General features: G+C 48.5%; 8 protein-coding genes and 1 non-coding gene across 9 annotated transcripts; 4 read left to right on the top strand and 5 right to left on the bottom strand.

The window, feature by feature from the left end:
* Positions 1-182: 182 nt before the first annotated feature.
* Positions 183-2,432, top strand: L228DRAFT_244226 (hypothetical protein). Its single transcript, XM_018331871.1, has one exon. The coding sequence runs from the start codon at positions 586-588 to the stop codon at positions 1,945-1,947; it is 1,362 nt and encodes a 453-aa protein (XP_018190951.1). The 5' UTR covers positions 183-585; the 3' UTR covers positions 1,948-2,432.
* A 1,684-nt stretch (positions 2,433-4,116) lies between these two features.
* Positions 4,117-5,745, bottom strand: L228DRAFT_265864 (hypothetical protein; the record flags this gene model as incomplete). Its single annotated transcript, XM_018334773.1, has 1 exon — positions 4,117-5,745. One exon carries the CDS (start codon positions 5,743-5,745, stop codon positions 4,117-4,119), a length of 1,629 nt encoding a protein of 542 aa, XP_018190950.1.
* A 3,100-nt stretch (positions 5,746-8,845) lies between these two features.
* Positions 8,846-9,632, top strand: L228DRAFT_244223 (hypothetical protein). Its single transcript, XM_018331870.1, has 3 exons — positions 8,846-9,116; positions 9,177-9,288; positions 9,345-9,632. Exons 1-3 carry the CDS (start codon positions 9,018-9,020, stop codon positions 9,449-9,451), a joined length of 318 nt encoding a protein of 105 aa, XP_018190949.1. The 5' UTR covers positions 8,846-9,017; the 3' UTR covers positions 9,452-9,632.
* Positions 9,633-10,239: 607 nt separating this feature from the next.
* On the top strand, positions 10,240-11,527 carry L228DRAFT_255181 (6-phosphogluconate dehydrogenase; the record flags this gene model as incomplete). Its single annotated transcript, XM_018333872.1, has 4 exons — positions 10,240-10,284; positions 10,426-10,756; positions 10,817-11,154; positions 11,215-11,527. 4 exons carry the CDS (start codon positions 10,240-10,242, stop codon positions 11,413-11,415), a joined length of 915 nt encoding a protein of 304 aa, XP_018190948.1. The 3' UTR covers positions 11,416-11,527.
* Positions 11,528-13,474: 1,947 nt separating this feature from the next.
* On the bottom strand, positions 13,475-14,576 carry L228DRAFT_280633 (Arv1-like protein; the record flags this gene model as incomplete). Its single annotated transcript, XM_018335804.1, has 3 exons — positions 13,475-14,125; positions 14,261-14,314; positions 14,388-14,576. The coding sequence occupies 3 exons, from the start codon at positions 14,574-14,576 to the stop codon at positions 13,475-13,477; spliced, it is 894 nt and encodes a 297-aa protein (XP_018190947.1).
* Positions 14,577-14,876: 300 nt separating this feature from the next.
* On the bottom strand, positions 14,877-17,287 carry L228DRAFT_258823 (hypothetical protein). Its single transcript, XM_018334110.1, has 3 exons — positions 16,107-17,287; positions 15,973-16,054; positions 14,877-15,916 (listed from the first exon to the last, which is right to left on the bottom strand). Exons 1-3 carry the CDS (start codon positions 16,911-16,913, stop codon positions 15,354-15,356), a joined length of 1,452 nt encoding a protein of 483 aa, XP_018190946.1. The 5' UTR covers positions 16,914-17,287; the 3' UTR covers positions 14,877-15,353.
* Positions 17,288-18,206: 919 nt separating this feature from the next.
* On the bottom strand, positions 18,207-18,317 carry L228DRAFT_t30. The gene has a single exon. It is a non-coding gene; the product is annotated as a tRNA-Ile (tRNA).
* A 378-nt stretch (positions 18,318-18,695) lies between these two features.
* Positions 18,696-19,911, bottom strand: L228DRAFT_244217 (54S ribosomal protein L4, mitochondrial). Its single transcript, XM_018331869.1, has 4 exons — positions 19,539-19,911; positions 19,295-19,461; positions 19,066-19,206; positions 18,696-19,013 (listed from the first exon to the last, which is right to left on the bottom strand). The coding sequence occupies exons 1-4, from the start codon at positions 19,891-19,893 to the stop codon at positions 18,918-18,920; spliced, it is 759 nt and encodes a 252-aa protein (XP_018190945.1). The 5' UTR covers positions 19,894-19,911; the 3' UTR covers positions 18,696-18,917.
* Positions 19,912-20,813: 902 nt separating this feature from the next.
* Positions 20,814-23,566, top strand: L228DRAFT_244216 (hypothetical protein). Its single transcript, XM_018331868.1, has 9 exons — positions 20,814-20,966; positions 21,231-21,338; positions 21,406-21,550; positions 21,658-22,142; positions 22,278-22,339; positions 22,394-22,737; positions 22,791-23,000; positions 23,063-23,204; positions 23,260-23,566. The coding sequence occupies exons 1-9, from the start codon at positions 20,954-20,956 to the stop codon at positions 23,332-23,334; spliced, it is 1,584 nt and encodes a 527-aa protein (XP_018190944.1). The 5' UTR covers positions 20,814-20,953; the 3' UTR covers positions 23,335-23,566.
* The last annotated feature ends 390 nt before the right edge of the window (positions 23,567-23,956 follow it).

Raw genomic sequence — 23,956 nt, 5'->3', positions numbered from 1 at the left:
CGAAAGGGCTACAGTTTGTCTTATCAAAGAGTGTACGGAAAGAGTGATGGTGTAACGCCGACGATTGGACCGCTCTGGCCCTATCCGGCTCTTCCTACGCGCTTGGTTTAAAACTCCAAACGTAATGATATCTTCATCCGCACATGCAAAATCCCCTTCTCAGCAACATAATCGTCTTTAATAATTCCACGAGAAAAGGCACTGAACAAAGGTATCGACGCCACTCGCTTTACATATTGAAGATTTAAGACTGAGTCATTTCAAAGTGTCTTTCAATGGGATCTGTAAAATTTCGAGCGCTTTTTCCTCTACCTGTGAAGCAGTAGTTCTTCTCTGATGCCCGGACATTGACCCGGCTGTTCACGGAGGGGTTGTCCACTTTTAGATCCGACCAGCCGCCTCAACTCCCCATAGCTTAACTTGGGAAAAAAAAGAAGAAGCCAGATCCAGCCGTTTTGCTTATTTGTATCTTGTTTTTCTTGGCTTAGTAGCACAGCAGTTTGCGTCACATGTGACCTATTACTGAGTCTACGCGAACATCAAGAATCATTGATATATTATTAATCTACCTCCACAAATGAAGCAATGGCACCATCGCTGTTTGCATTGCCCCTGACTGGTGTACAGCATCCTGAAACGTTCAGGACACATCAGTTGAAGAAACTCAAGAAACGGAAAAGAGACGCCAGAGGCGCCTCTGATGAGGAGGATGGTGATGATGGACGTCAGAGCGACGAAAGTGATGCGGATGGCGAGCCTTTGGGGAAAGATGGCACAAGAGCATTATCTACGGCGGCCTCAAGTGCACATCTCTCTGCCGCTGATGCCAGCCAATATCGTCTCGCTGGTCACTCGTACGAAGACGATCTCCCTGGAGGTGGCTTTCCCCATGGGCCTGCACCATCAAACGTCGGCAATGCTGAAGACAATATTCAAGAAGACTTGGCGGCCTTGAATCCGCCGCTATATGTGGCCAACACATCCTCTGCCAAGGTCGTTCCAGACGCTGTATTGCAGCCTGGAACCAGACTGCGCAGGCGTCATTTAGCCGTGCTTATTGCAATTATGCACCGGTGCTTACTCGAGGGAGATTTTGTGCGCGCTGGAAGAGCATGGGGCATGCTGCTTCGTATGGAGCTTCGAGGAGATGAGATTGATATTAGAGCTCAAGGCAGATGGGGGCTGGGGGCAGAAATACTATTTCGGAAACCAATGCAGATCTCCGCAAAGAACTCTAACGAGTCTACACACAATGCAGACGAGACTCTACATTCTTCCGATCCAAACGACGAAGCTGATGCAGTGCAGCACTTCTTCAGCTCTGCTGGATTCGACCAAGCCAGAGAATACTATGAGCGGCTCATTCTCCAGCACCCTTTTCGTAAACAAAGACCACATTCCGTCAGCTCAATCGACTTTTACCCAGCAATGTTTGGACTTTGGGTATTCCAAATCGAGGAGCCATTCAAATCGACACAAAGGCTCCACCGAGAAGAATGGAAAAACGACGACGACGAATATGACGAAGGAAGAGTAGACGACAAAGATACCTCAGATCAGTCAATAAGCCGAGAAATGGTGATTTCTTGTCTGAGAAGATATGAGGAGCTTGTTACTCGCCTAGAGGAGCTTCTTTTATCTCCGCCATATTCAGATACTTCTTCTCTATGGCAACTTCGAGGGATGGTCGCGCTGAGAATGGCCGACTTATACGTACTAGATTTGCCAAGTGAGCAATTTCCAGAATCTGACGATCATGAGGATGACAATGATGCGGAAACTATGGCATTCAAGCCGAGCCTTCAAGACCATCGCAGAGAACGGGAGAACAATCTGGCTAAAAGACAAAGAGAGCTGGGCAAGGCACGGCTCGCCTTCCAGAGAGCCAAGAAATGTGGCGGCCAAGTCTGGGAAGGAGTCCAGGACCTTCTCCATGATCCGGAATAGGGCGGACGAAAAGAGAAGAAAAAGCCCCCCAATCACTTAACCCAGGCGAGTCGTGGTATATCCGATGACGTGTTGCAACAGTTTCTTAAATGAGGCGCAAGCCAGCTCATATTACTCGAGCGATGTTGTGAAAAGTCGGCGCCGCCAGATTTACGCTTTTGCGTCTCTTCTCAACGCTCGACAAGCTGACCCGGGTGCTCAAGCCGCTTGGCTTGATGCGCTGGACGAGGACTGAACTTTCGAGTATCCCGTCCCTCTGTGGGTATTTTGGCTTGTGCTGTCATTCGCACAAGGGATAACCATGCTTTTTGCGACGCAATATCCGACCGCCGCCACAAGAGAGCATGTTGTATTGTAACACCACAGCTTTCTGATTTTCCCGTTCACAATCAATTTCTTTTGCGATCCCACCATGCTCGCTCTATGTGGCGCTCTCTCTCTCTCTCTCTCTCTCTCTCTCTCTCTCTCTCTCTCTCTTTCTCTCCTGCACGGATCCCACGCAATGGAATGGTAGCATTGCTTCCAGCATGCCTACACATGTAACGACGGACACTGAATCGCCCCCTTTCTTTTTTCTTTTTCCTTCAAGTCTGACGAGCAGCTCGGACTGTGGGGGCCATTTAGTTGTGCATTCGTTAATTTTCCGCATCTTTGCTTTTCAAGACGCAAGCCAGCGGCACAGGCTTCATCGCAATGCCATAGAACGCGGGTCGTGGGCCGCCATTACGCCCCAATGGAGCTCCCCCACAACTTGGAAAGTAAACATCAATACTTCATGGAAGTTCTAATGAGGGGTGTCTGTTCTTCCTTGCCCGTCTGCACTCTACTCATATGTTACCATAGCATGCTTTAATGCTGGAATTGTTAACTGGAATGGTCCATGAATATTCTGCATGACGCGTAAATATTTCTGCAGATGAAAAGCATGTTCAGCGTTACTTTTTATTTTTACTTTATTTTATTCATACTCATTTATTTTCTATTTTTCCTTTTTTTTTCTAAAAGTATTTCATGAAACCGGAAAAACACCGAGCGACTGGCTTTGCTATCTTCCACAATAATGTGATTGCTTTTTCTTTCCGATTACCTTACCACGCCTACTTTGTGACATTGCGGATGTGGTGAGTGACTGTAGCCGGTACATTACCTACCAAGTAATTAGTTCCGTGGAACGCCATACCTTAGACATCTGCATACGATCCCTCTACACATTATTCTTGAATCGGCTGCCAATTGCTTCATTTATCAAATGTGCCTTTTCTTTTCTTTTTCTTTTTTTTCTTCTTTTCTTTGTGTCGTTACAGCAAGGTAGTCAAGGCAGGCCGCAGGCACGGTGCCCACCTAGCGCGGCTATAAGATAATCTACCATACCTACTGTAGGTCAAAAGGGTCCGCGCATGCCTCCCTAGTATTTTACTAGCCCCAGGCGGGAGAAGCCAAAGCGGCGCGTTGGCGCGGAAAAAGGGACCCCTGCTATAGGTAGTTAACTTACAGCACGGGTTAAATGTTGTGAGGGTCTGTGACTGTTGAGAAACTGCGGGCTGGCGGTGGGGTAGGTACACGTAACGAGACTTGCGTAAGGTACCTAAGGTAGGCAGTACGACGGCAAGGGACCCCAAAAATTACTCCGACCCGCGACCCGCGCGCGCCAAGTCCCCACGCACACACCACACACAACACACAAAACGCAGGTCAAAGTGGGAAAACATTGAAGAGCTTTTTGGGGACCAGACCAGAGGGTATTGTATTGAGGTATTGACAAACCGGCAAGTAGAAAAATACAATAAATGAAAATGAAAATAATAATTATGAAATCGATAATTGATTTTGTGATAAAATTGTAGTAAAATTAGTATTTACTATTGCGTAGATATTCCAATTTATTGCACCAGGCCCGGTTCCCTATTTGCCATATTCCCAGCCTGAGGAACACCTTTTATTTGATTAAGGAATAAAAATTTCCCAAGGAAACTCGTCCGAGAAAAAAGTTTCTCGTATTGATACATAGTAATCATTATGAGCATCCGTTCGGAAGCTCAATAGAAAGGGAAAAAGAAAAAAAAGAAAGGAGAGCAGTTTGTTTAACGAAAGCGAAGACCAAAGTGCGTTCATGGTATCGAATGAGTGAAGAAACCGCGTCTCGTGTGTTTAAGTCGCCGAATGAGCGATTTAGCACTGGCGGATGAAGAGACCAATGGGGCTGGGGTTCCAGTCCTCGAAGTAGCTGAGAGAGAGGTCGCCGCTAGCGAGCTTGGCCTCGTAAGTAAGAGCCTGGCCAGCCGGGCAAGGGAAGGAAGTAATGGGGTAGCTGTTGCCAGGGCTGACGTTCTTGGCGCCAAAGTCGGTCTGCACGCCAGGGGCGTTGGCATAGGTGGTGGACTGGGTGGCGGGGCTGCTCAGCTGAGCAAAGTCGATGCTTCCAGAGCCGGTGAAGTTGTAGCTGGAGGTCTCAAGCTGGCTCTGCTGAGGGAAGAGGAACATGAGCGAGCAAGTCTTGCCCTCGTAGGATTGAGGGATGTCAAAGTTGAAGATGGTAGAGATCTCAGAGTTGACCTCGCCGTTGTACTGGGTTCCGGAGGCCTTGTTCTGGTCCTTGTTGGAGGTGTACACGATCAGGTGAGGGTACTGGTAGTTGCCATTCAGGTCGGTCGGGCAGCCGCTGCCAGAGCTAGAGGGCGCTGAAGAGGTGGGCACCGTGGAAGAGCTCTGAGGCTGGGTGGAACTGGGCTGAGTGGATGAAGGAGCGGGGGTAGAGCTCTGCGCAGTGCTGGCCTGGCTGGAAGGAGTGGATGCCGGAGCAGAGCTCTGAGGGACAGAGGCGGGAGCAGAGCTCGAGGGAGCCTGGCTAGATGCGGGAGCAGAGCTCTGAGGGACAGAAGCCGGGGCAGAGCTTGAAGGAGCTTGGCTGGACGCAGGGACAGAGCTCTGGGGAACAGAGACAGGAGCGGAGCTCGAGGGAGCCTGGCTAGACGCAGGGACAGAGCTCTGGGGAACAGAAGCCGGGGCAGAGCTTGAAGGAGCTTGGCTAGGGGCAGAGCTGGGCTGACCAGTAGGAGCAGAAGACTGGGGCACGGAGCTCTCGGTCACAGGCACGCTCGAACTGGGACCAGGAGCCGAGCCAGCAGGGCAGCTGGTGACTTCGGGGCCGCAGCTGGTGATAGTTACAACTGAAGTGGAATAGATGGTAGAAGTGGAGGGCCCGCTCGGGGGTTGAGAACCGGCAGGCTGGGAGCTAGCAGGTTGAGAAGGAGCGGGAGAAGTCTGGATGCTGCTGCTGCTGCTGGCAGACGAAACGATCGAAGAGGCGCTCGAGGCAGGAGTAGAAGCCTGAGTGGGAGCCGAAGAAGTGGTGTTGCCCTGCGCACCGCAGCCGCTGGCGGTCAAAGAGATCTCAGTGCAGTCCTTCTGGTTCTCGACAGGCGAGGTGTAGATGTTGTATGCGCCATTGTCACCAGTGCCGCAGGCATAGAACTTCTGGCTGCCATCGTGGGTGAGCTGGCCGTTGCTGCCGACAGCGAAGCCACCAGTGGGCTTAGCACCCTCGTCACATTGGAACTGAGTGGTGGGAGGGGTCAAGATGCATCCACGGTGGTTGCTGTCCGTGATACCACCGTTGTCGAGGCAGTAGTTGGCAGGGGAATAAGGGCCACCAATGCGGTTCTGGCCATCGCTCAGCTGGCCGACGGTGCCGTTTTTACCGCCCGAGGCCGTCAGGGTGAAGCAGCACTGATCGGCGCGCTTCAAGGCGGCGGCTGAGGCACCAAGTCCAAAAACGAGAGGAGCGAGAACGTATTTCATTTTGACAACGAAGGAAAGATTATACAAGATAATCCTTTGAAAGAACGAGTGATGAGGGGTGAACAGTCCATTCTCAGAAGGGTGAATGATGGATCCTTATACCCAATGCGGCCCACCCACACGAACATGGCATCCAGTGACGTTCGGGCAGAGTGCAAAGTTTCAATGACGCAGGTCAATGTCATGTTGTCAAGCGAGACGGAAACCAACAGGTTGAAACGTAACAGAAACGGCGATCATTGGGTTTGAGAAGCGGGGAGGCATTGACAGACAAGAAGACGGTTTTTTGGATCGACAGTCAAGCGGAACAAAATAGGGAAAGTCAGGAGAGGGTTCCTGATCTAGGAGAGACCGAGGGGAGATGAAAGTGGACCCTGTGTGGAGAGCCCCTTGAAATATCTCGGAGATCAACAGCTAAGCCCTAATCTCCCTCTCTGAGTGCGTCACCACGTGCCAGGGGTATTCTTCCCATCGGGGAGACGGGACGGTTCTACTCGTATAATTGCAGCCGGTTGCTCATTGACGGCCCATAGGAAGACATCAGGGGGTTTAAAGCGCCTATACGTAAGCCGTTCTATACGCTGAACAAGGAAACAAAAGAGAAAAATGGCTCAACGGGCAGGACAAACAGGACAGGAAACCTTTCAAAACTTGGTGAAGTGTTCGGGCATCTCTTCCTACCGTGGTTGACCTCCAGTTGTGTTTACAATCATTGTCACGAGAATGGAAATCGCCGACAACGGGGAGTCCACGAGTCCGACTCCGCTGGTTGGATTACGCATTCCTCTCTGCCTTCCTCATGCTCTATCTATAGGACAGACGGTTCCCATCTCATAGCCAGATCGATCGGATCATCGATTCTCATGAGCGATATAAAAGATATTCTCAACCGGAAATCTGGTCCTCCGGAGAAAACGAAACCCCTTTTCCGCTACGGAACCAGGCACTGAGCCTCCGGACGGCGTCGGTCCCTGGGCAGATTAGATCGAGGGTTCGGAACCCTTTTCAAGGCACCCGCAACAAGGGTAAAAAGGGGGATCGTCGATTTTCGTCCAATTAGCGTATCACCTTGGCTCGCTTGATTTTTCTTATTGGCTTAGTTCATCTGCACAACATCATCCTTTCCTGTCCCGGGGGTAAACTTCGGATGCCCTGAACGTTGCCTAGGTACGAGGGGGAGTAAGTAGTTATGCTCGGCTAATTATGCAAATTTGGCGGTACACAAATCTGACTGTAGCGGAAGTAAACGGAAGAAAGCCAGAGATTGGACAGCAACATAAAAGCACTACGCAGTAGCAGAGATGAATAACCAAGGTACTAGGTAGATGGCTATGTTTTGTGTAAAGACACCCTCCGTATTTCTGTCATGGATCTTAATCTACAATTTGTAAGGGTTTCCAAAAATAGGTGTTCTGTATTATACGCCGTACACAAATCTCCATCATTCTCAATGGCCATCAGGATTACAATATCATATTAGTTCATCCTGCCTAGTTTTATACAGCCTGACTGAACAATAGCTGTAAAGATAAGGGTTGTTCTATTACAGGATATTTCTAGCTACCTTACCTAAGAAATACGTCGGAAGGACGGTGACAAGGCTTGTATGCTTAGCTAGTTGGCTACCTGTGTAGCATCAATTACGGAGACAAAGCTTATACGTTGGAAAGTCTGTTGGTAGGTGAGGCACTGTCCCATACCATGAGATAGTCATTCACTTTCATTTTTTCTCATTTCCGTTTTGATTTACAGATCTCAAGGTAAATATAGAGCATGCAAGTAATTTGCGTTACGGAGTACTCTGTTACAGAATCGCTGTATGTACTGTGTTCATCTTGTTATCATAATTATTATGTACACAGTACATATATGCATCATCGCCCAACCTGCCCCACCTCCGGCGCCGTACTCTGGCATTTTGTGTATACTACGTACTTTCCCACAATTATTTTTGCCAAGCCCGAAATGCGAGACAACAAATGTGTAATTGAACGAACCGCTTCTGTGCCTGGTCTTCCGAACCTTCCGGGTAGGACCTCGGACGCAGGACCGTAACATTCGACTTTCGCATCCATATACGAGCGGCTATCGGCGTTGGGGGCAGTCTTTTGGGGTCCAAGATTCTTTGATCGTTATGCGGCCGGGATGAGGATAATGATGATGATGATTATGATGATTATGATGACGGTGACAGGCAATCGAACTCAGCCTTGGTAACATCGCTCGAAAATATTCGAGGCTTGAAGCGGTGTGAAGGTTCCAGTCGCAGTCGAGCCGCTGTGCATACGGAGTACAACGATGCTTTTTTACCCCCTACCACCTCAGGCCTGTCCCCGCATAATATTGGTCTCGAATCCGCGCCCTGTGCTGACTTTCCACGTTCCTCACGTCATGCAATGCTCTTATGCGATGCTAAGCTTGGGAGCATGCAAAGGGAGCTCTCTGGTCTACGAAATCTGGCTCGGTCCTCTTTGGCGTCATTGCTTTTCAGAGGCAATTATCCGGATCTTGCCCCCGTCTAACACGTGTTAAGCTGCGCTTTGAACCGTTGAGTTACTTTGGTCCTACAGGAGCAGCTCGTGTATTGAGCGATGCTACTCGCCAAAACTTCTGGTGGCGACCTGCAGGTCCTCCTGTCCAGGTTGGGGGCATTACCTCATTTGGAACCGTCACAACACTATGGCAATAGGCAGACTTGCACTGTGGCTGCTCTACGGGAACGCTTGAATCGCGTGGGATCGACGTCCGTTCACTGCCGTCCCTGTACAGAGGCCCATTCTCATCGTACAAGGTCCCAATACTAGCCAATTTGTCTTTGCGAATCCGTTCCTCCTTGAAAGGGGGGTGATACAACAGCTCCATATAACCAAGGAAATAAGACCTCCATTTAACTGACACACGTTCAGCCCCCTCATGTTGTTGGGACAAGGCAACCCCGCCGTGCATGGGAAAAAAGGAAACCTTCAACCATCAGGGGCCTAATGATTGGAGGCATAGCCTTTCAGCCAGCCATCGTTTCTCGTATTCTTTGCTCAATTGAATTGGCAGACGATTCTAGTGGAATCTCGACCATGGAATGTGTTATTCTGGCCCTGGCGGTCTTAATTTGGAGCCATGAATGAGCACAACAATACTCCCTCATACTATCTGGAGGGTGCAAGACGTGTATATAAATCAGTGAAGCTTCTCATTGACTTGATTCAGCAGACCAAAATCATCTCTCAAAATCCAATTGAGTAGCAGCGAAGTTGCTTTTTGAAAAAAAATCCACAATGAAGACTTTTATTCTTTCTCTGGCAACTGTTGCTGGCCTCATGGCCCACCTTGCAGGCGCTCAATTGACGAACATGGTTCCGCCTCCTCCCTGTCTTGTATGACATCAACGCACCTCAAATCCCATCGTACGACTGACTGGGGATCTTCCTATCTAGTACCAGTGCCTCGAACCTTATCTTGGGACGCCGGAAGCTTCATCTATCTGTGCTTCCGACAGCAAGATCCCTACTTGCTGCGCCTCGGGTTGTTCTTATAGAGACATTAGCTGTAAGGCGTTTCAGGGATACTTTCCGGGATACATTATGCTAAAATCCACGTTGCAGATGCAAATGTATATTACAACGGCATATGCTCCTCTGGGAGCTTCGTTGAGTTTACGCCCAATGGAACCACGACCATCACAGTTCCCTTGCCTTCAGCCACATCTTAAGCCTGATCAGATTTGTTGAGGGAACGAACGAGGCAGTCAACAATCGATTCGTACACTACGCTTCTGTGCAATCGTTTGGTGGAACTCGGGTCAAAAGATTGGAAAATTGTTAAATCAACTCAAGAGAAATTTATTATAGTGTTAAGCTTTAAAAAATTTGGATATAAATTCGCAATAGGCCTGTGTTTGGCAGTATAACCTGTTTTCATTGATCACCGATACGTAGCCTATCATGTACCAGTGCAATTCACAAATTGTTTATCTGATTTTCCCTTGCGACTTTCTTTTCGAAATCCCTGAAACCCTAGGGCATGACAGAAAAGAGCATATTTACTAATGCGGGGACCCATGAACCCTGAAATTCAACGTAGGCTACAGGTAACTTTACCTGATAGTGTGAATTGAGTGTCTGGATTTCCGCATTATCCGCACCTCCCGCAGATTGCCCGCCACTATTTGCTTCGATAAGCATTAGTGACCTTTAGATTGCCGCCAAAGAGGTACCTTAAATGATTCATTCACAGCGTTTGCACACTGCCACGCCTTTGACCGACTCTGACTCTGATCGGAGCTTCGGAGATTATCATACTATACAGGCACAATGCGGATTAACGTTATGACTGTTGTCAAAACATGAAGAAGTCAAATCACAACGCTTAAATAAGAAGACCTACCTCCATAAAAAATCCATCTCTCAAGGACCGTCTTCTCTTATTGCATCAATCATCGAAGTAATTTTTTCTTAGTATCGACGGTCAGTCAAGTGAACAACAATACAGCGTTACAAAATGTCCACCAGATTAGCATGGATTGGTGTGGGAAATTTGGGGCGGGTATGCAATTCTTTCGTTTGCCTCTAATTTTTTTTTTTTTTTTTGACTTCCTATATTATTCCGTAGCTTGATTTGCTCCCTCCCTCTCTCTGAGACTCGGTGCATGTTTGGGGTATCATCGTTAATTTTTTTGCGGAGCAGGGCATGTGCAAGAACCTCGTCGCCAAAGGAAACCTGAGCCAGCCCCTCATTCTTTTTAACCGTACAAAGCAACGTGCTGAGGAGCTCTCCGGGCTACTCCCAGCGGGAAAATCAGCTGTCGCTTCCTCTATCACGGAGGCGGTATCAAAGTCTGATATTATATTTACATGCGTCGGCGATGACAAAGCCCTCAACGAGACCATTGAAACGGCTCTTCAGAGCCAAGTGAAGGGCAAGCTTTTCGTGGACTGCTCAACTGTGCACCCTGAGACTACAGAGCAGTTGGCAAAAGCTATTGTGGAACAGGGTGCCGGATTTGTTGCATCCCCAGGTGAGGCTGAGATTTAACCCCTTACCTCGGGCTTTTTAAATCACTAATGCATTTGAGCAGTATTCGGGGCAGCACCCATAGCAGAAGCTGGCCAACTTATTTTCGTGTTGGCAGGGCCACCTGCGGAAGTTGAAAAAGTCAAGCCGTATACCACTGGAGTTATGGGACGGGCAGTGATTGATTTGTCAGGCGAGTCTCAAGGAAAAGCATCCTTATTGAAGGTCACCGGCAACACCTTCATCCTACAGATGATTGAGGCTCTGTCGGAAGGGCATACGCTTGCTGAGAAGACAGGTCTGGGAGTTGATAATCTGCATAAATTTGTGGAATTATTGTTTCCAGGGCCCTATACTGCTTACTCTGAAAGAATGAAAGGTGGAGCTTATTATAAAAAGGAGGTAAGTGATATCTTCGTCTTCCGTTGATTTTATTTGACTGGCTGATCAACATTCATCTAGCCCTTATTTTATGTAGATTTGGCCCGAAAGGATGCCGGTCATGCATTGGAATTGGCGGAGTCATCTGGTTGTAGATTGCGAGCTGTGGAGGTCGCCGATGAGCATCTTGCGGTAGCCCAGAAACACACGGACTCGAAGGGAGACATTGCCGGCATTTATGGCGCTGTGAGAATGGAAGCTGGCCTCAAGTATGAGAATTAAGTTATCCGTAGTGATCCATCCAAATTCCTCTTCGCTGTCGTTCGGCGAATCTCTTGAAATTGGTGTGATATAATATTAGTAATTTATTTGAAGTTTCCAAATCATCTTGAATGCCCTTTGGACACGAAGTTTTATGAAGTTATATCGGGACGGCGCCCGGGTGCATAGATAAAACCAGGTAGTTCGCCGGGTAACCCAACACACGATCATATCGGAACCTTGAGCTATTCCACTGAGCACTCATACTCCGTCGCTCGTACCGTAGACCGCAGGCCACGACGGACAGTCATTTTACTGTCTCAGCCATATTATCTTCCAAGGAGATTACTTTCTTTGCAAACAAGTATCATCATGGCAAACGGGTAAGCTCTCTGCCTCTATGCCACAGCAATTCTTATGCAGCCAAAGTTCAAACTATCCACGATACTGACCGCGCACTTTCTACAACAGTTGGAGTATCCTCGTCGGACTCATCGTGACCGTCGTCATCTGTGCCGTCGCATGGTTTGCTTCTCCCAAGGGAGAAAACCAAACGTACGTCGTCCTCCCTTTGCTCCGCTGATTTCGCGATTCTACACTTTCTCTCCTTTATCAATCTCGTCATAGCTGCCCCTCCCTCTTGCTCGTCGGATCCTAGCTTGCCCTGGGATCTGCTGAACCGCGCAGTTGCACTTATAAAGCCTGCGCCTATACATTGAAACCCTAGAGCATATCCGCAACTATCTGCATGTGCAATTATGATTCCTCAGACACTGCGCATCTCACCTCGTCTGCATTCAATAATATAACAAGTTCTTTGGGGTATCAAACTAACAAGACTTGCATTACAGGGTCTGGCGAAGCACACTCATCCTCTCTTTCGCAAGCTGTTACTTGATGTGGGGTAAGTTATATGTGGCGAAACATCGGGCTCTCAATCGTCAATTACTCTAGAAGCTAATGGTATGATTCACCTTCGGACAGCAATCACCTTTTTCGCGCAGTGGCATCCCCTTATCAACCCAAAACGAGCCGATTTGCGACCAGAATATGCCCATTGAACTCGGCGTACCTCTTTCCTGCGACTCTATCGGCCGTGTGTTGACGGAATGTCGGTTCAAGACAGTCAGAAACACTGGGATCGGGATATGAGTGATGATACGGATTGGTTTTCTGGTCGCATTATGTGCTCCTTATCCATCACTTAAAGCACAGCCGGCCAGTAGAACTTGATTTCAAGCCATCTTTGCGGCTAATATCACATCATTGGTTTGTACCGAGCGGTCGAGGCTGTATAGTTTGTTTCGAAGCGGCTCTACGGTCGAAGTTCCCCGGACATGTCGACTTTTCTGCATTGTTCAACAAGAATAGCAGGTCGTTCAGAAGTCAGAACTGCGACTGCCTTAATTTCTTTATTTTTGCTACTTCAGATTCCAACCAGACTTGCAAGATTCTACGGCGTTGTTGGGCCCAAGATTAATGGCTCTTTTTGAAATATCCTTCATGCTTGCGGCTTACTCATACCGCCATCTTTAGTTATATTCGTTCTACATTCTTCTTCCTATGTTCTGTATATGCTTACTTGTACAGTATATTGAGCGTTTGTCAATATGAGAGATTTCTCTTGCATCTTCCCGCAGTGAAGCTGCGATTCTAACAGCCTTCGTGAATTCAGCAAGGCGGTCGCAATATCCAAGGGCAGCTGAGGAGAAATCCTCTTGGTGAGCCGGCTGATGCTAGGACTCGGTTTTCCGCATTCAGCGCGCCTTAAAATTAAAGTCGGCAGGATGCGCCCTGAGATTTGCTCTGCTAGTACATGCGTCATGCAAGTATGTAAACAGGTAGGCGGCTTGAAATTTCCGACCGCAACTGCTGTATCGGGTGATTAACCTGTTCGACGGGACAGGCGAATCTAGAATCAGGTTTTTTCCGCGGCCTTGTGCCAGAAGGATGGCACTTTGAGGCATACCCGCTAAGTGGCAGGCACAACTGAAGCCATCCCAGACTGCTAATGCCTTCTGAAAAAGGGGTGATCTCCAGTTTCCCCCCAAAAAAACACATCAGACATCAAACATTTAGTTCATCCCAGCCCGATCCTCGTAGCCAAGTCTTCCCAGTTCTTTATATTTGACCACAGGGCGGCAAAGCTTCGCCAGCCCATAAAGGAGCCCATTCCCACGCCATCGAGTCCAGCCGCCCTCAATATCGTCCAGCCCACAAGCAGCCTGCTCGCAGCTCCCGCGGCCGTGAGGCCCGCCGCAATCAGGTACCCGCAGTCGAGCAGTATTTTCAAGGCCTCGATATTATTGACAACGACCGCCCACCCGACACTTTTTGCTGCAGCCGGGATATCGTATTCCCAAATTACCATCAAGATCGGGAACAGCTTTGTGCAAGACGACACGAGGAGCGCGGTGCTCACGGAGTTCGGACGTAGATAGCGCAGCACATATGTGCTGAGCAGGCGGATGGTGAAATGGAACGTGAGGAATTCAGTCAGGCAGAGGAACAAGAAGAACAGGTATTGTAGCACAATTGATTGTTCGGCGAGAAACGGCACAGTCGTCGCAGCAGCAGCAGCTGCCGCCGCCGCTGCCTCGGGGGTCTCGTAGGATGAGGGAGTTGGAGCTGCGCCAGCGGGCGGCACAATGGGTGATTGTTTCTCGATTCGTGCCCAGGTCAAGTAGACGTCGAAGAGGAGAAGAAGAATGCCGAGACGGATAATGGATGGCTGCGAAGTTGGGAAACCGAATTTCTGTTAGCCAATTTTTCCCCCGCATTTTCTGGGATTGCCGGATTTTGCAGGCGTAGACTTTGGGCAGCCCAACGAATCAGGGGTCATAAGTGAAAGGGAGAGAAGACATACATCTAGTCGATCATCTTCTCGTCCTAATCTATTGAAGAGAAGATGTCTGTAGACCTAGAAATCATTCAAGCATTAGGAATCAGCGACAGCTATGGAAAGCGCGCAAAAGTCCATGGGATAGACTCACCTGTGGCTTAATCAAGACTAGATCTATAAAGAGCACAACAAAGTCATGCTCGACGTACTTGTCTGCAAACCGCTTGCACCGCGGACATTGCGTCAATCGGACACCCTTTCCAAGGCTGCGGTCGTCGGCCTTGCTGTAGGTGCTGTATAACTGGTTGACCGGATATCGACACTCAATACAGATTGGCATGATCTTGAGCTTTATGCTTTTGACCTCTGACCCCCTTGGGAGCTTTTTAGAATAATCTCAAGTGGCTCGCCCTCGAACATGTACGCGTTGCAGATAAAATGGGCGCGGTCCGTTCCTTCCCCAGGGGAGCTCGAATCTGTAGTGGTCCGTGCGTTTCGTCGTCTTCACATGAAACTGTCAGAGTTGGCGGTCGAAGACTCAGCCATACCACTTGGTCGTACGCCTAACAAGAATCACCCCAGGAAAGACGTCAGAATATCTAATGTTCTCAAATTTATGATTGATTATTTTCAATTTCATGACGTCGTCATTCGCTATCTGAACTAAATGTGAACCAAGTTTGTCCGGGAAATTATGCTTGGTCGGGCTGGTATCATTGGACCGTATGCAACGGTCGAATTAGAATCCTCCGTGTCAAACAACATTTCAATATTGATTCATGAAACTTGCAAAATGAATCATGACATAATTCGCAAAATTATTGGAAATAAAAAGATTTCGAAATAGCGAAAAGCGCCTCTCCCTTTGTCCCATCCTTGATAAAAGTGATCGTTTATTAATTCTTCATCAAGAACCACGGCCCAAGGTTGCAACCCCACGCCGGGGAGGCTTGGCACAAACAGAAGCCTTTGCCGGATTGGCCTTGGCCCTTGATATGCAGAGTTCAATGGGATGAAATGACAATTGCAGCTCAAGTAAGAGTCGTCAACATGGCCCTGACGAGGCCAGAACTCGGTGCTACCCCAAGATTATCAGGGCTAGCTCTTGCTTAATAACTCAACGAACCAGGCTCAACCTACCCTTACGATCTTTCTCAATGCGAACTGGACGACTTTCTCGCACAATTTCAACCTCTCCATCTCGCAGCCTTTGTGCCTCCCTCTCCAATTTGAGGGCTTTCTTCTCAGCTTCAAGCGCTCTGATTTCCGCATCGATGCTGCGCTCACCCTTGTGACGATCAGCAAGTACCAAAGCCCCCATGGGACCGGCGATGGCATCAGATGATTCCCTGATTCGCACAATTTCTCTCTCGTCTACTGAACGAGCTCGAGAATGTGAGCGCGAGTGGTGGCGGGAGCGGTGGCGGGAATGGTGGCGATGGTGATCGCTGCCTTCGTCCCATTCCGGTGGTGGTTGAGCATGTACAATTTGAGGCGGAGGCGGAGGAGGCTGAATGATCTGCACAGGCTGTGGTTGAGGTTGCGGAGCAGGTGGCGGTGGTGGGGGAGCGGCGACAGTCTCCGTGACAACTTTTGTCTCGACGAGTTCGGGTTGGGGGGCTTCAAGCATACGATGATGATCTATGTCCTTATGATCCTCAATCTTGTATGTCGTGCGAGCTTGTTTCAAGAGGTTAGGTTCTTGTGCTAAATAATTTTCAAAGGGTTTCTCTTACTATCGCGCATTTCCTCGCTGACTTTGATGACCTCGTCGATGTGTTCTTTACCGAGGGCTTTCAAGATGACAATGGTTTCCTCCTGCAGAAAATTAGCTTCATACATTGTGACCTAAATACAGCAGGACTCGAACCTCTTCCTCAAAAGGATATCCCAACTCGAGAATGGCCCGCTTGCTAACCAGCCGCTTTGGCATTCTGGTCTTGCCGCGGCGGGGAAACTCCCGTTCTGGTTCCTCTTCAGTCGCTCTGCCCTCCTTGACGGCAAAGCGGCTTCGACTCCTGTGACGGCTCTTGTCCCGCTCGCGGAACTCTCGAAAATCCTCCTCGGCATAATATTCTGGATCCGGTACCCTAATCTCCTCATAGTCCCTCTCTTCGTATGCAATCGGGGGCGACCGCCGGCGTCTGGGAAGTGGAATTGGTGTATCCAGAGGGGGAAGATACTCCTCTCGCTCACGCTCACGGTCACCATACCGCGGCATCGGTCGACGGTCAAAGGTATCGAGCGAAGACTGCCGCCGAACGAATTGTGGTCGCGACGGCGGTGCAGGTCCTCGTCGCATGGGGCGGCCATATTTTTCGGCTATTGGCTCATGACGGGCTCCGCGATAAGGGGCCAGAGCACCACGAGAAGGGGGAGGCGGGGGGCTTTCAAAGCTGATACGGTCATCCTCATAGTAGATTGACTTGCGACGACCACGACCCGGACGATCTTCTTCAACAATACGGTCATGCTCCTCGAAACGGGTTCCTCTGCCACCAGACCGGTCATCGATCGAGTCTCCACGACGCCTGCCCAAGACTAATTCCCGGGGTGGGTTACGGCTTCTCTCGAAAAGATCGCGCTCGCGCATGAAACGTTCCGGATCCCATCGTTGATAAACAGGTCTGTCTTCCTCGGCAAAGGCGAGGTTACCTGTCGACTTCCGGTAGGCCATGTTGTGCGTGCCCGCGCACAATGTTATCGTATTGTCTCGTAGGGAGCGAGCGAGCGGGAAACCAAAGCTGAAGGTGAAGAGTAACCACGGATGACAGCGGGTGGCCTAAGAGTTGGCAGGTCCCTTCTAGTGTATCGCGTGGTGAATAATAATACCCGAGCCAGACTCAATTAGTGGGTGAGGGGGGCCTTGGTGGGGGGTGATGGTATATATATGACAACAGCGGTGACAGCTCGTCCTCGGTAGAGAGACAAAGATTAAATTGCTATAAAATCGCCAGAGAAAGAAGTGACTGTCCGAAATGTAAAAGATGGTAGGATGGACGAGGTGGGCAAGTGGATTAGAAAATAAGGGGTCAAAGGCAAGTCATAAGCATTCACAAGTCATTGGTGGTCATCATGGGCAGCGAAGCAGGCTTGGGGAGGCTGAAGGGACAGCGTCATACGGGACGGAATTATTGGGTGGGGTGGATTGCTGCCTCGTTCCCATCCGGGCCCAAGGGATGCGAGGGGGCCACCTGGGGCCCACGTCGAACGAGTAGAATGACAGCAAAATCTCTCTCGAGCATCAATCGAATCTGGTACACGAAACAATTCAGGGTCTGCGTCACAGTCACCTTTCGCTCATGGAAGAACTGTAACCTCTCTTTCGCACCCACGCGACAGACTTCCTTACCCTCCCAGGCTTGTTTTGTTCCGTCGTAGCTTCGAATCATGTGCGACGCTTAAGTATTCATGTTTGATGACGTAGACTGGGCGGTCTTCTTTGCTCAACCACAGATAACTAAGGAGCTCTATGTCCTCTCTTCAAGTGCAATCCTAACCCATCATTCAAAATAGACTAGGCTGCTTGCACAACGCCGCTGGGTGGCTGCCAACAGGCTTGCATGGATGCTGCTCCATCAAAAGGAGTCGCTGTGCCAAATAAATTACTCGTTCATTGCCTGGCCCATGTAGAGCACAACTTTTCGTAATCATGGCTTGGGCACCTTCAGTTACTCCTGTGACATGACAGACAGTAGGTAAAATGCCAAATATTTTTCCTCGAAAATTAAAACGCACAACTGATTTCCACTCAAGCAATGCCCTCAAGCAGTAATTTGTCACTGGCAGAGTGGAAATGTGCTTTTAATTAGAAATGTTGTGTCTTTGGACTGATGTTGGCACTTTCATGGTCCGCTCAGGTCATCGGAACTCTCACGCCCATCCATATTACTGGAACCTCAGGGTCAAAAAAAAAACCAACCACTTTTGATCCCCCTCAGGGGATATTGATATCAAAAAATAAATGCGATGGTCAGTACGGGGGTCGAACCCGCGACCTTGGCGTTAACTTTCCCTTACTGAGTAAGAGACCATTAACTAGGTATTAGCACCACGCTCTAACCAACTGAGCTAACCGACCTGCTAAGTTGATATCGCAGACTCTTAAGATCAATATGAATCGTGCAAATTTTCGAGAGCAGGCTTAGATAGTCCTCATAAAGACTCAATTGGCTCTGGAAATTCTGGTGAGTGTGATTGCTCTAATTTTACTCCACATAGAAGTTCAGGCTGAAGGACAGGTTCCACTCTTTGGAATAATTGATCGAGAGTCAGCTGAACCTCCAAAATTGGCATGATAAACCCGTAAAGCTCCGGAGATCGCATCGAAAAGAGGCATTTTGTTTAGAGCTTTCCCTCCGTCAAGAAAAATTCCAGAGACCCTTTTTTAAAATGAAATCATTATGACTTTTCCTCAATTAAAAAATCCAATAAAGCAAGTTTGAGAAATTGATTTTGATTGCAACTCAGGGCAGGAATATTTTCTGCCCAGAAACTTCACAGCCCTATATTGCGAGACCCTGAGCAAATAATCTACAAAGTACAGGTTAATCTATAAACACAACGATTGCAAGTATCCCGACAGAAACAAATGCAGATTAAGTGGCTTCAGGTGCCCTCTGTCGAGACCATGCACATCGATTTCGAGAAAAGAGGGAAACAGAACCAAATCAACTGGCGCCTATACGGTGACCTTGTCTGCATCTCTCCGTTCTTTCGTAGTCGTCGGCTCCTTCGACCCAACATCCCGCAGTTCCTCCTCCTCAGGTACATCCTCCTATAAAACATTAGCAACCTGATGCCTGTGATGCACAACAGCATGACATTACCTCAAAATCCCGAGGGAGATAAATCTGACCTGGGCTGTTCAGGTCAATCTCTTCATCGGTCTTGGCTAATTTCCGAGCAGCTTCCCAAGCGTACCAACGCTCAGTGAGTACATGTTTGACAGCGCGTTGTGTTCGACGGACCTTTGTGTTTTCCTTTAGTTCGCATCCAAAATGTAAGGCGAAAGGCATCAAACTAGTCCGTAGAAGCATGGGGCGAAGGGGATCTTACAGTCGTGTCCCTGTCGGAAGCCTCAAAATCTCCATAGCCGGCCTTGAGTCTGTTTCGCTCAAAGGTTTCTGTGGCAATTCGATTCCGCTCCTTAACACAGACCCACCACAAGCTATGAAGGTCTTCCCATGACTTCGAGCGCAGCTCTTCGACCGACCAAGAACGTCCTGATAACGAAAGTTAGTGATCCGGAATAGAATCTTAGAGTGCCACCTGCAAGGGCCCTAAGGAAAAAATAACGAACCATGGGAATATTCGTCCTCCGGCGTGCTCAAGGTTGTACGCTGCTTGTTGAAGAAACCCCAGAGCCCATGATTCTCATCCACTTGGACTTTAGACCTCAATTTCGAATCAAGAACTGGCTCCGGCAAAGGTTCCTTGGAAACAGATAATGGCTGACGAGGACCAGTGCCGCGAATTGCAGAAACACCGCGGTTACGATTATAGTCGCGTGGTAGAGATCGCGACGGCGAAGTTGAGAAGTTCCGGGCAGCCGGTGCAGATTTCCATAGCGACGGAACGAGGAAAGTTGGGGGTGTTTCGAGGATGTATGACGATCGCGAAGACCGCGCCCATCGGCCGACGGAGGAAATTGACATGGTGCGGAGAATTGAGCCCGACGCTGTCTGTATCTTGAGATTTCAGAGAAGTCAAGATGCAGGACAAATTTAGGGTCACGTGATTACGGGTACCACATTCGTCCATAGCGGAAGGTACCACTTCCGCCTTTCATGCCACTGGTCCTGCGGCCATCACATAGTTCTTTCCAACGACGGAATTTGTTAATGTTATCTCAGGCTTTCTACAATCATACTGTTATAGTTTAATGCTAGTTGATTAGGAGTTGTTGTGTCAAGGCCTCAAAAATTGGGGACCCTGGCATTGCTCAGTGCTAAAATTTGAGAATCAGGATGAATTAGAAAAGGTCCTACGGGTAGATCTAGCAAGTCAATGAGTACGAACAGCCTTACATAGAGCCACTGGAAATATGCTTGTTCATCATCTATCGGTTGTTTGAAGGAAGATCCCTGACTGCCTTCCAATTGGTATTTTCCTCAAAGTTCGATTTCGATCCTAAGTTACGGGTACCTGCTTTGGTATCAAACGCTAACAAGTAGTGAAGCATACATTGAAGATGATACCACAAAAAGATTAAATCCACACTGAAGAATAAAGGACCAAGAAGCTCAACTTCTTACTGGAAATATCCAAACCCTTCGCGACCTAATTCACAGGAAAGGGGAATCAAGAAAGTCAGCTCAAGATATTCAAATTTCTGTATGAATTGAACTACAAATAGATGGTGATGCCTGAGATTACAATTATACGGATAGATCAAATGACTTCATGACGTTCAAACAGAATATTTACTATTCCAAACCTCGAGCTGCTGCGCAAGAAGATATCACGGTCACATGTGAAAGGATACCCTCTAATCGACGACGTAGCGGAATATGCCGATGAAAGATAAGTGAGGCTCCGTAGTTGAGATGCCGAATCTCGACTAGTAACTGTAGATGCAGATCGATTGTGGCTTCACGCACGGGAAGCAATTCACTCCAGCTTGGCACGTTCATCGAACTTTCCATTTCCCTCAAAGCTGATCACGGTCCCTTCAGCTTGCAACTTCTCTCCATTGCACCTTCCCGAACGCCCACCATGAATCGTCCAGGTTTGTGATCCTTTCGCAATTTCGCTCTTCCAGACATGGCACTGTCCGCCCACGCATAAACGCGGATTTATGTTTCTTAGAGAGAGCTACAGCTGCTCTTGCTGCACGATTCAGGAACCCTTGTCATGGAAACAATTCCTTTGACGTGCTCCAAAGATCTGGCAAGACCAACTCTCAAAGTTACAATTCTATACATTCTTCAACCACTGGCATGAAATTGTACAGGCTTCAAGTATATAAAACTAACTGAAATACGCACCTTAGGACCTGGACCTCAACCGCTACGGGGCATACCCGGCTTTCCGAATCAGCAACCTCTTCCCAATAGAACTGCGCCACTAGCGACAGGGAGATTGCCAAACGGCAAGATAGGTACGGACATCCTTTTGGAAACCGCGACCCTCCAGATTAGCTGATGGGAGATATTCGCTTGGTTTAGGAAGTGGATCAAATTGGGGGTTTGGAGTTCCCTTGGGAGGAGCGCCTGGTCTTCCTAATCCTCAGTCGCGACCGACTAGCGCTGCGATGACAACTTTTGCCCAAACACTTGGAGCCTCGCAACCTGCAACTCCTTTGGATCTTTCGTAAGTACTTTGGCGGATTCTGTCGTCATGGCGAGCCCACGGAACAGGAAAACGCAGAAAAGGAATAGGAAGAGCGACGGACTAACCTTGGACATATCGTCTCTCAGCGAATTCCCTTCTCTTTCCGGATCGCAGCCTCAACACCAGAATCCCTCAGCGCAAGCTGTATGGGCAAACGCGACACAAAGAGCTTCTCAACACACTCCCGTTCAACGGCCGCAACCGCAAAGCAATGTTCAAGCCTCCTCATCACAGGCTCGTCAGCAGCAAACTCAACAACAAGCGCAACCGCCGCAGCAACAGCAACCGCAATCGCAGCCAACGCAACCACAGCCGCCGCCGCAGCAGGATGACGCACTTTCCACAGGCTCGCAACTTTCAGGTCGTCTAGATGACTATCGTTTTGGTGGCCAAGGCGGAATAGGTCAACTGTCGGGTTCAAGTCAGCCGCAAACAGGAAGCATTGATGAATTTCCACCACTTGGGCGGAATGGAACCACTGAAATTGGCCAAGATAGGCGAGCTGGCTTGATGCAGAATGCGGCATTTGGTGGTCCAGCTAGTGCCCCAGGCTTTCCCTCGAATCCACAAGGTGAGCTATGGTTATGAGTTAACCTGATCTCATGAAAATGAGACATGAAATATAATGCGCCTTCTTATCGGGATACATAGGACCTTTCCCTTGCCTTATTTTGTTTAAATGTAAATATGCTAATCATGTCTATAGCTGCCCGATCGCCGATTGATCTTCGCCAGGGACAAAATGCGTCATTCGAGCAGGATAAGACGGTATGTAATAGTGGACGACGGCTCCATTTTGAATGATACTGAATTTCCGCACAGAACAACCTCAGGCATATGCAGAATGGCAACAGCGCTTCGCTCTTCTCCAATCCCCAGTCATCGATACAATCACAAGTGGCTCAAAAACAGAATGCCTTGCTCGATCAGCAGACACGGCAGGCTCAGTCGATTCAGCAGCAGCCACAGAGCTTTGGAAGAGATCTTGTTGATTCGCCAGGATCGGCTCCAACACCGCAACGAATGCAGCTGGTGCAGATGAGTGAACTCGATAGATACGGCCTTCCGGGGCTGCTAGGGATGATCCGGCATGAGAGTGAAGACCTTGCTTCTCTGACTGTTGGGCAAGACCTGACAGCGTTGGGGCTTGATTTGAATCAGCCAGAGTATGTTTTGAAGCCAAGCTACCGCATCCCTTCTGGGTACTGATCGTCTTTAGCAACAACCCCTTATACCACACCTTCGCTTCGCCATTTGCAGAGGCCGGTTCAAGACCAATTGAGCCTGAGTTCACCGTTCCGGCGTGCTATTCTGTCCAAAACGTCCACCCACTACAATCAAAGGTGACGAGCTTCTCCGATGAGACATTATTCTACATTTTCTATAGCATGCCAAAGGATATCATGCAAGAAGTAGCTGCTGGCGAGCTGTAAGTTGCTAAGCTTTCCGAAATTCTTTTTTAAAAATACCTGAATCACTGAATATCCGTAGCACCAACCGGAATTGGAGATATCATAAAGAACAAAAGCAATGGCTTACAAAAGATATGAATTATGAGCCAGTTCCGCTTGGCCCCAATGAAGAGCGCGGTTTCTACATCTTCTTCGATCCTAATACGTGGCAAAGAACAAGAGTAAGTATTTCTTGACTTTTTTTTGATTGATCAGGATTATCTGACATTAAGTTAGCGCGAATTTATTCTTCATTACGATAGTCTCGATTCGCGCAATATTCGCCCTCTAGGAAATATGACCAACCCCTAGCTGTGGTATCGTTCCGACGCTTGATATTGCAAAGACACACACACCTCTCTATTCCCACGGTTTTCGTTTGATTTTTTTCATCTGCTGCTTAATGGAAGATCATGCACTCGGTCTCAGTGTGGCTTATGGTCGTCGGAGTTTCATTTGCGGATTAACACTTTCGTAAGGGAAATCGTGGAAAATGCTTGTTTCATAACTACTTAGTCAAACCGTGGAGCCGGGGGAATCGCCGCAATACAAGAACATTTGCTGCTCTTGCCAAAGAACAATGAACTCGACTCTGTCTTCTGTCAGTGCTATGGTGATTGATAATTTCTGCTGTTCTCTATATGAATCTGGCTCCTAGTCTTCCTTAGCAAATAGTAAAGTGCAACCGCGAAGCAGATTCGGTTGGGCCAACGGAACCGCACCCCAAAACTAGGTGATGAACAATTTGGATCTCTGCCTTAGAGAGGTTCACTAAATTGGATAATTACCCGGAAGTCCCAAATCCAAGGTAGTCATTGAGAAAAGAAGGCAAATTAAAGAGTCCGCAAGTGATAGAAGAGAGAGGTAGCAAAAAGAAACTCAGGATCCTATCAAACAACCGCAGCAAAGCTTTCTGGTGGGTTTGAGGCGCAAA

This window comes from Xylona heveae (genome assembly GCF_001619985.1).
Source record: "Xylona heveae TC161 unplaced genomic scaffold L228scaffold_2, whole genome shotgun sequence".
In the NCBI taxonomy this organism is placed as follows: Eukaryota; Fungi; Ascomycota; class Xylonomycetes; order Xylonales; family Xylonaceae; genus Xylona; species Xylona heveae.
Note: the sequence above shows the minus strand (reverse complement) of the source record. Positions and strands in the feature narration are given on the sequence as shown.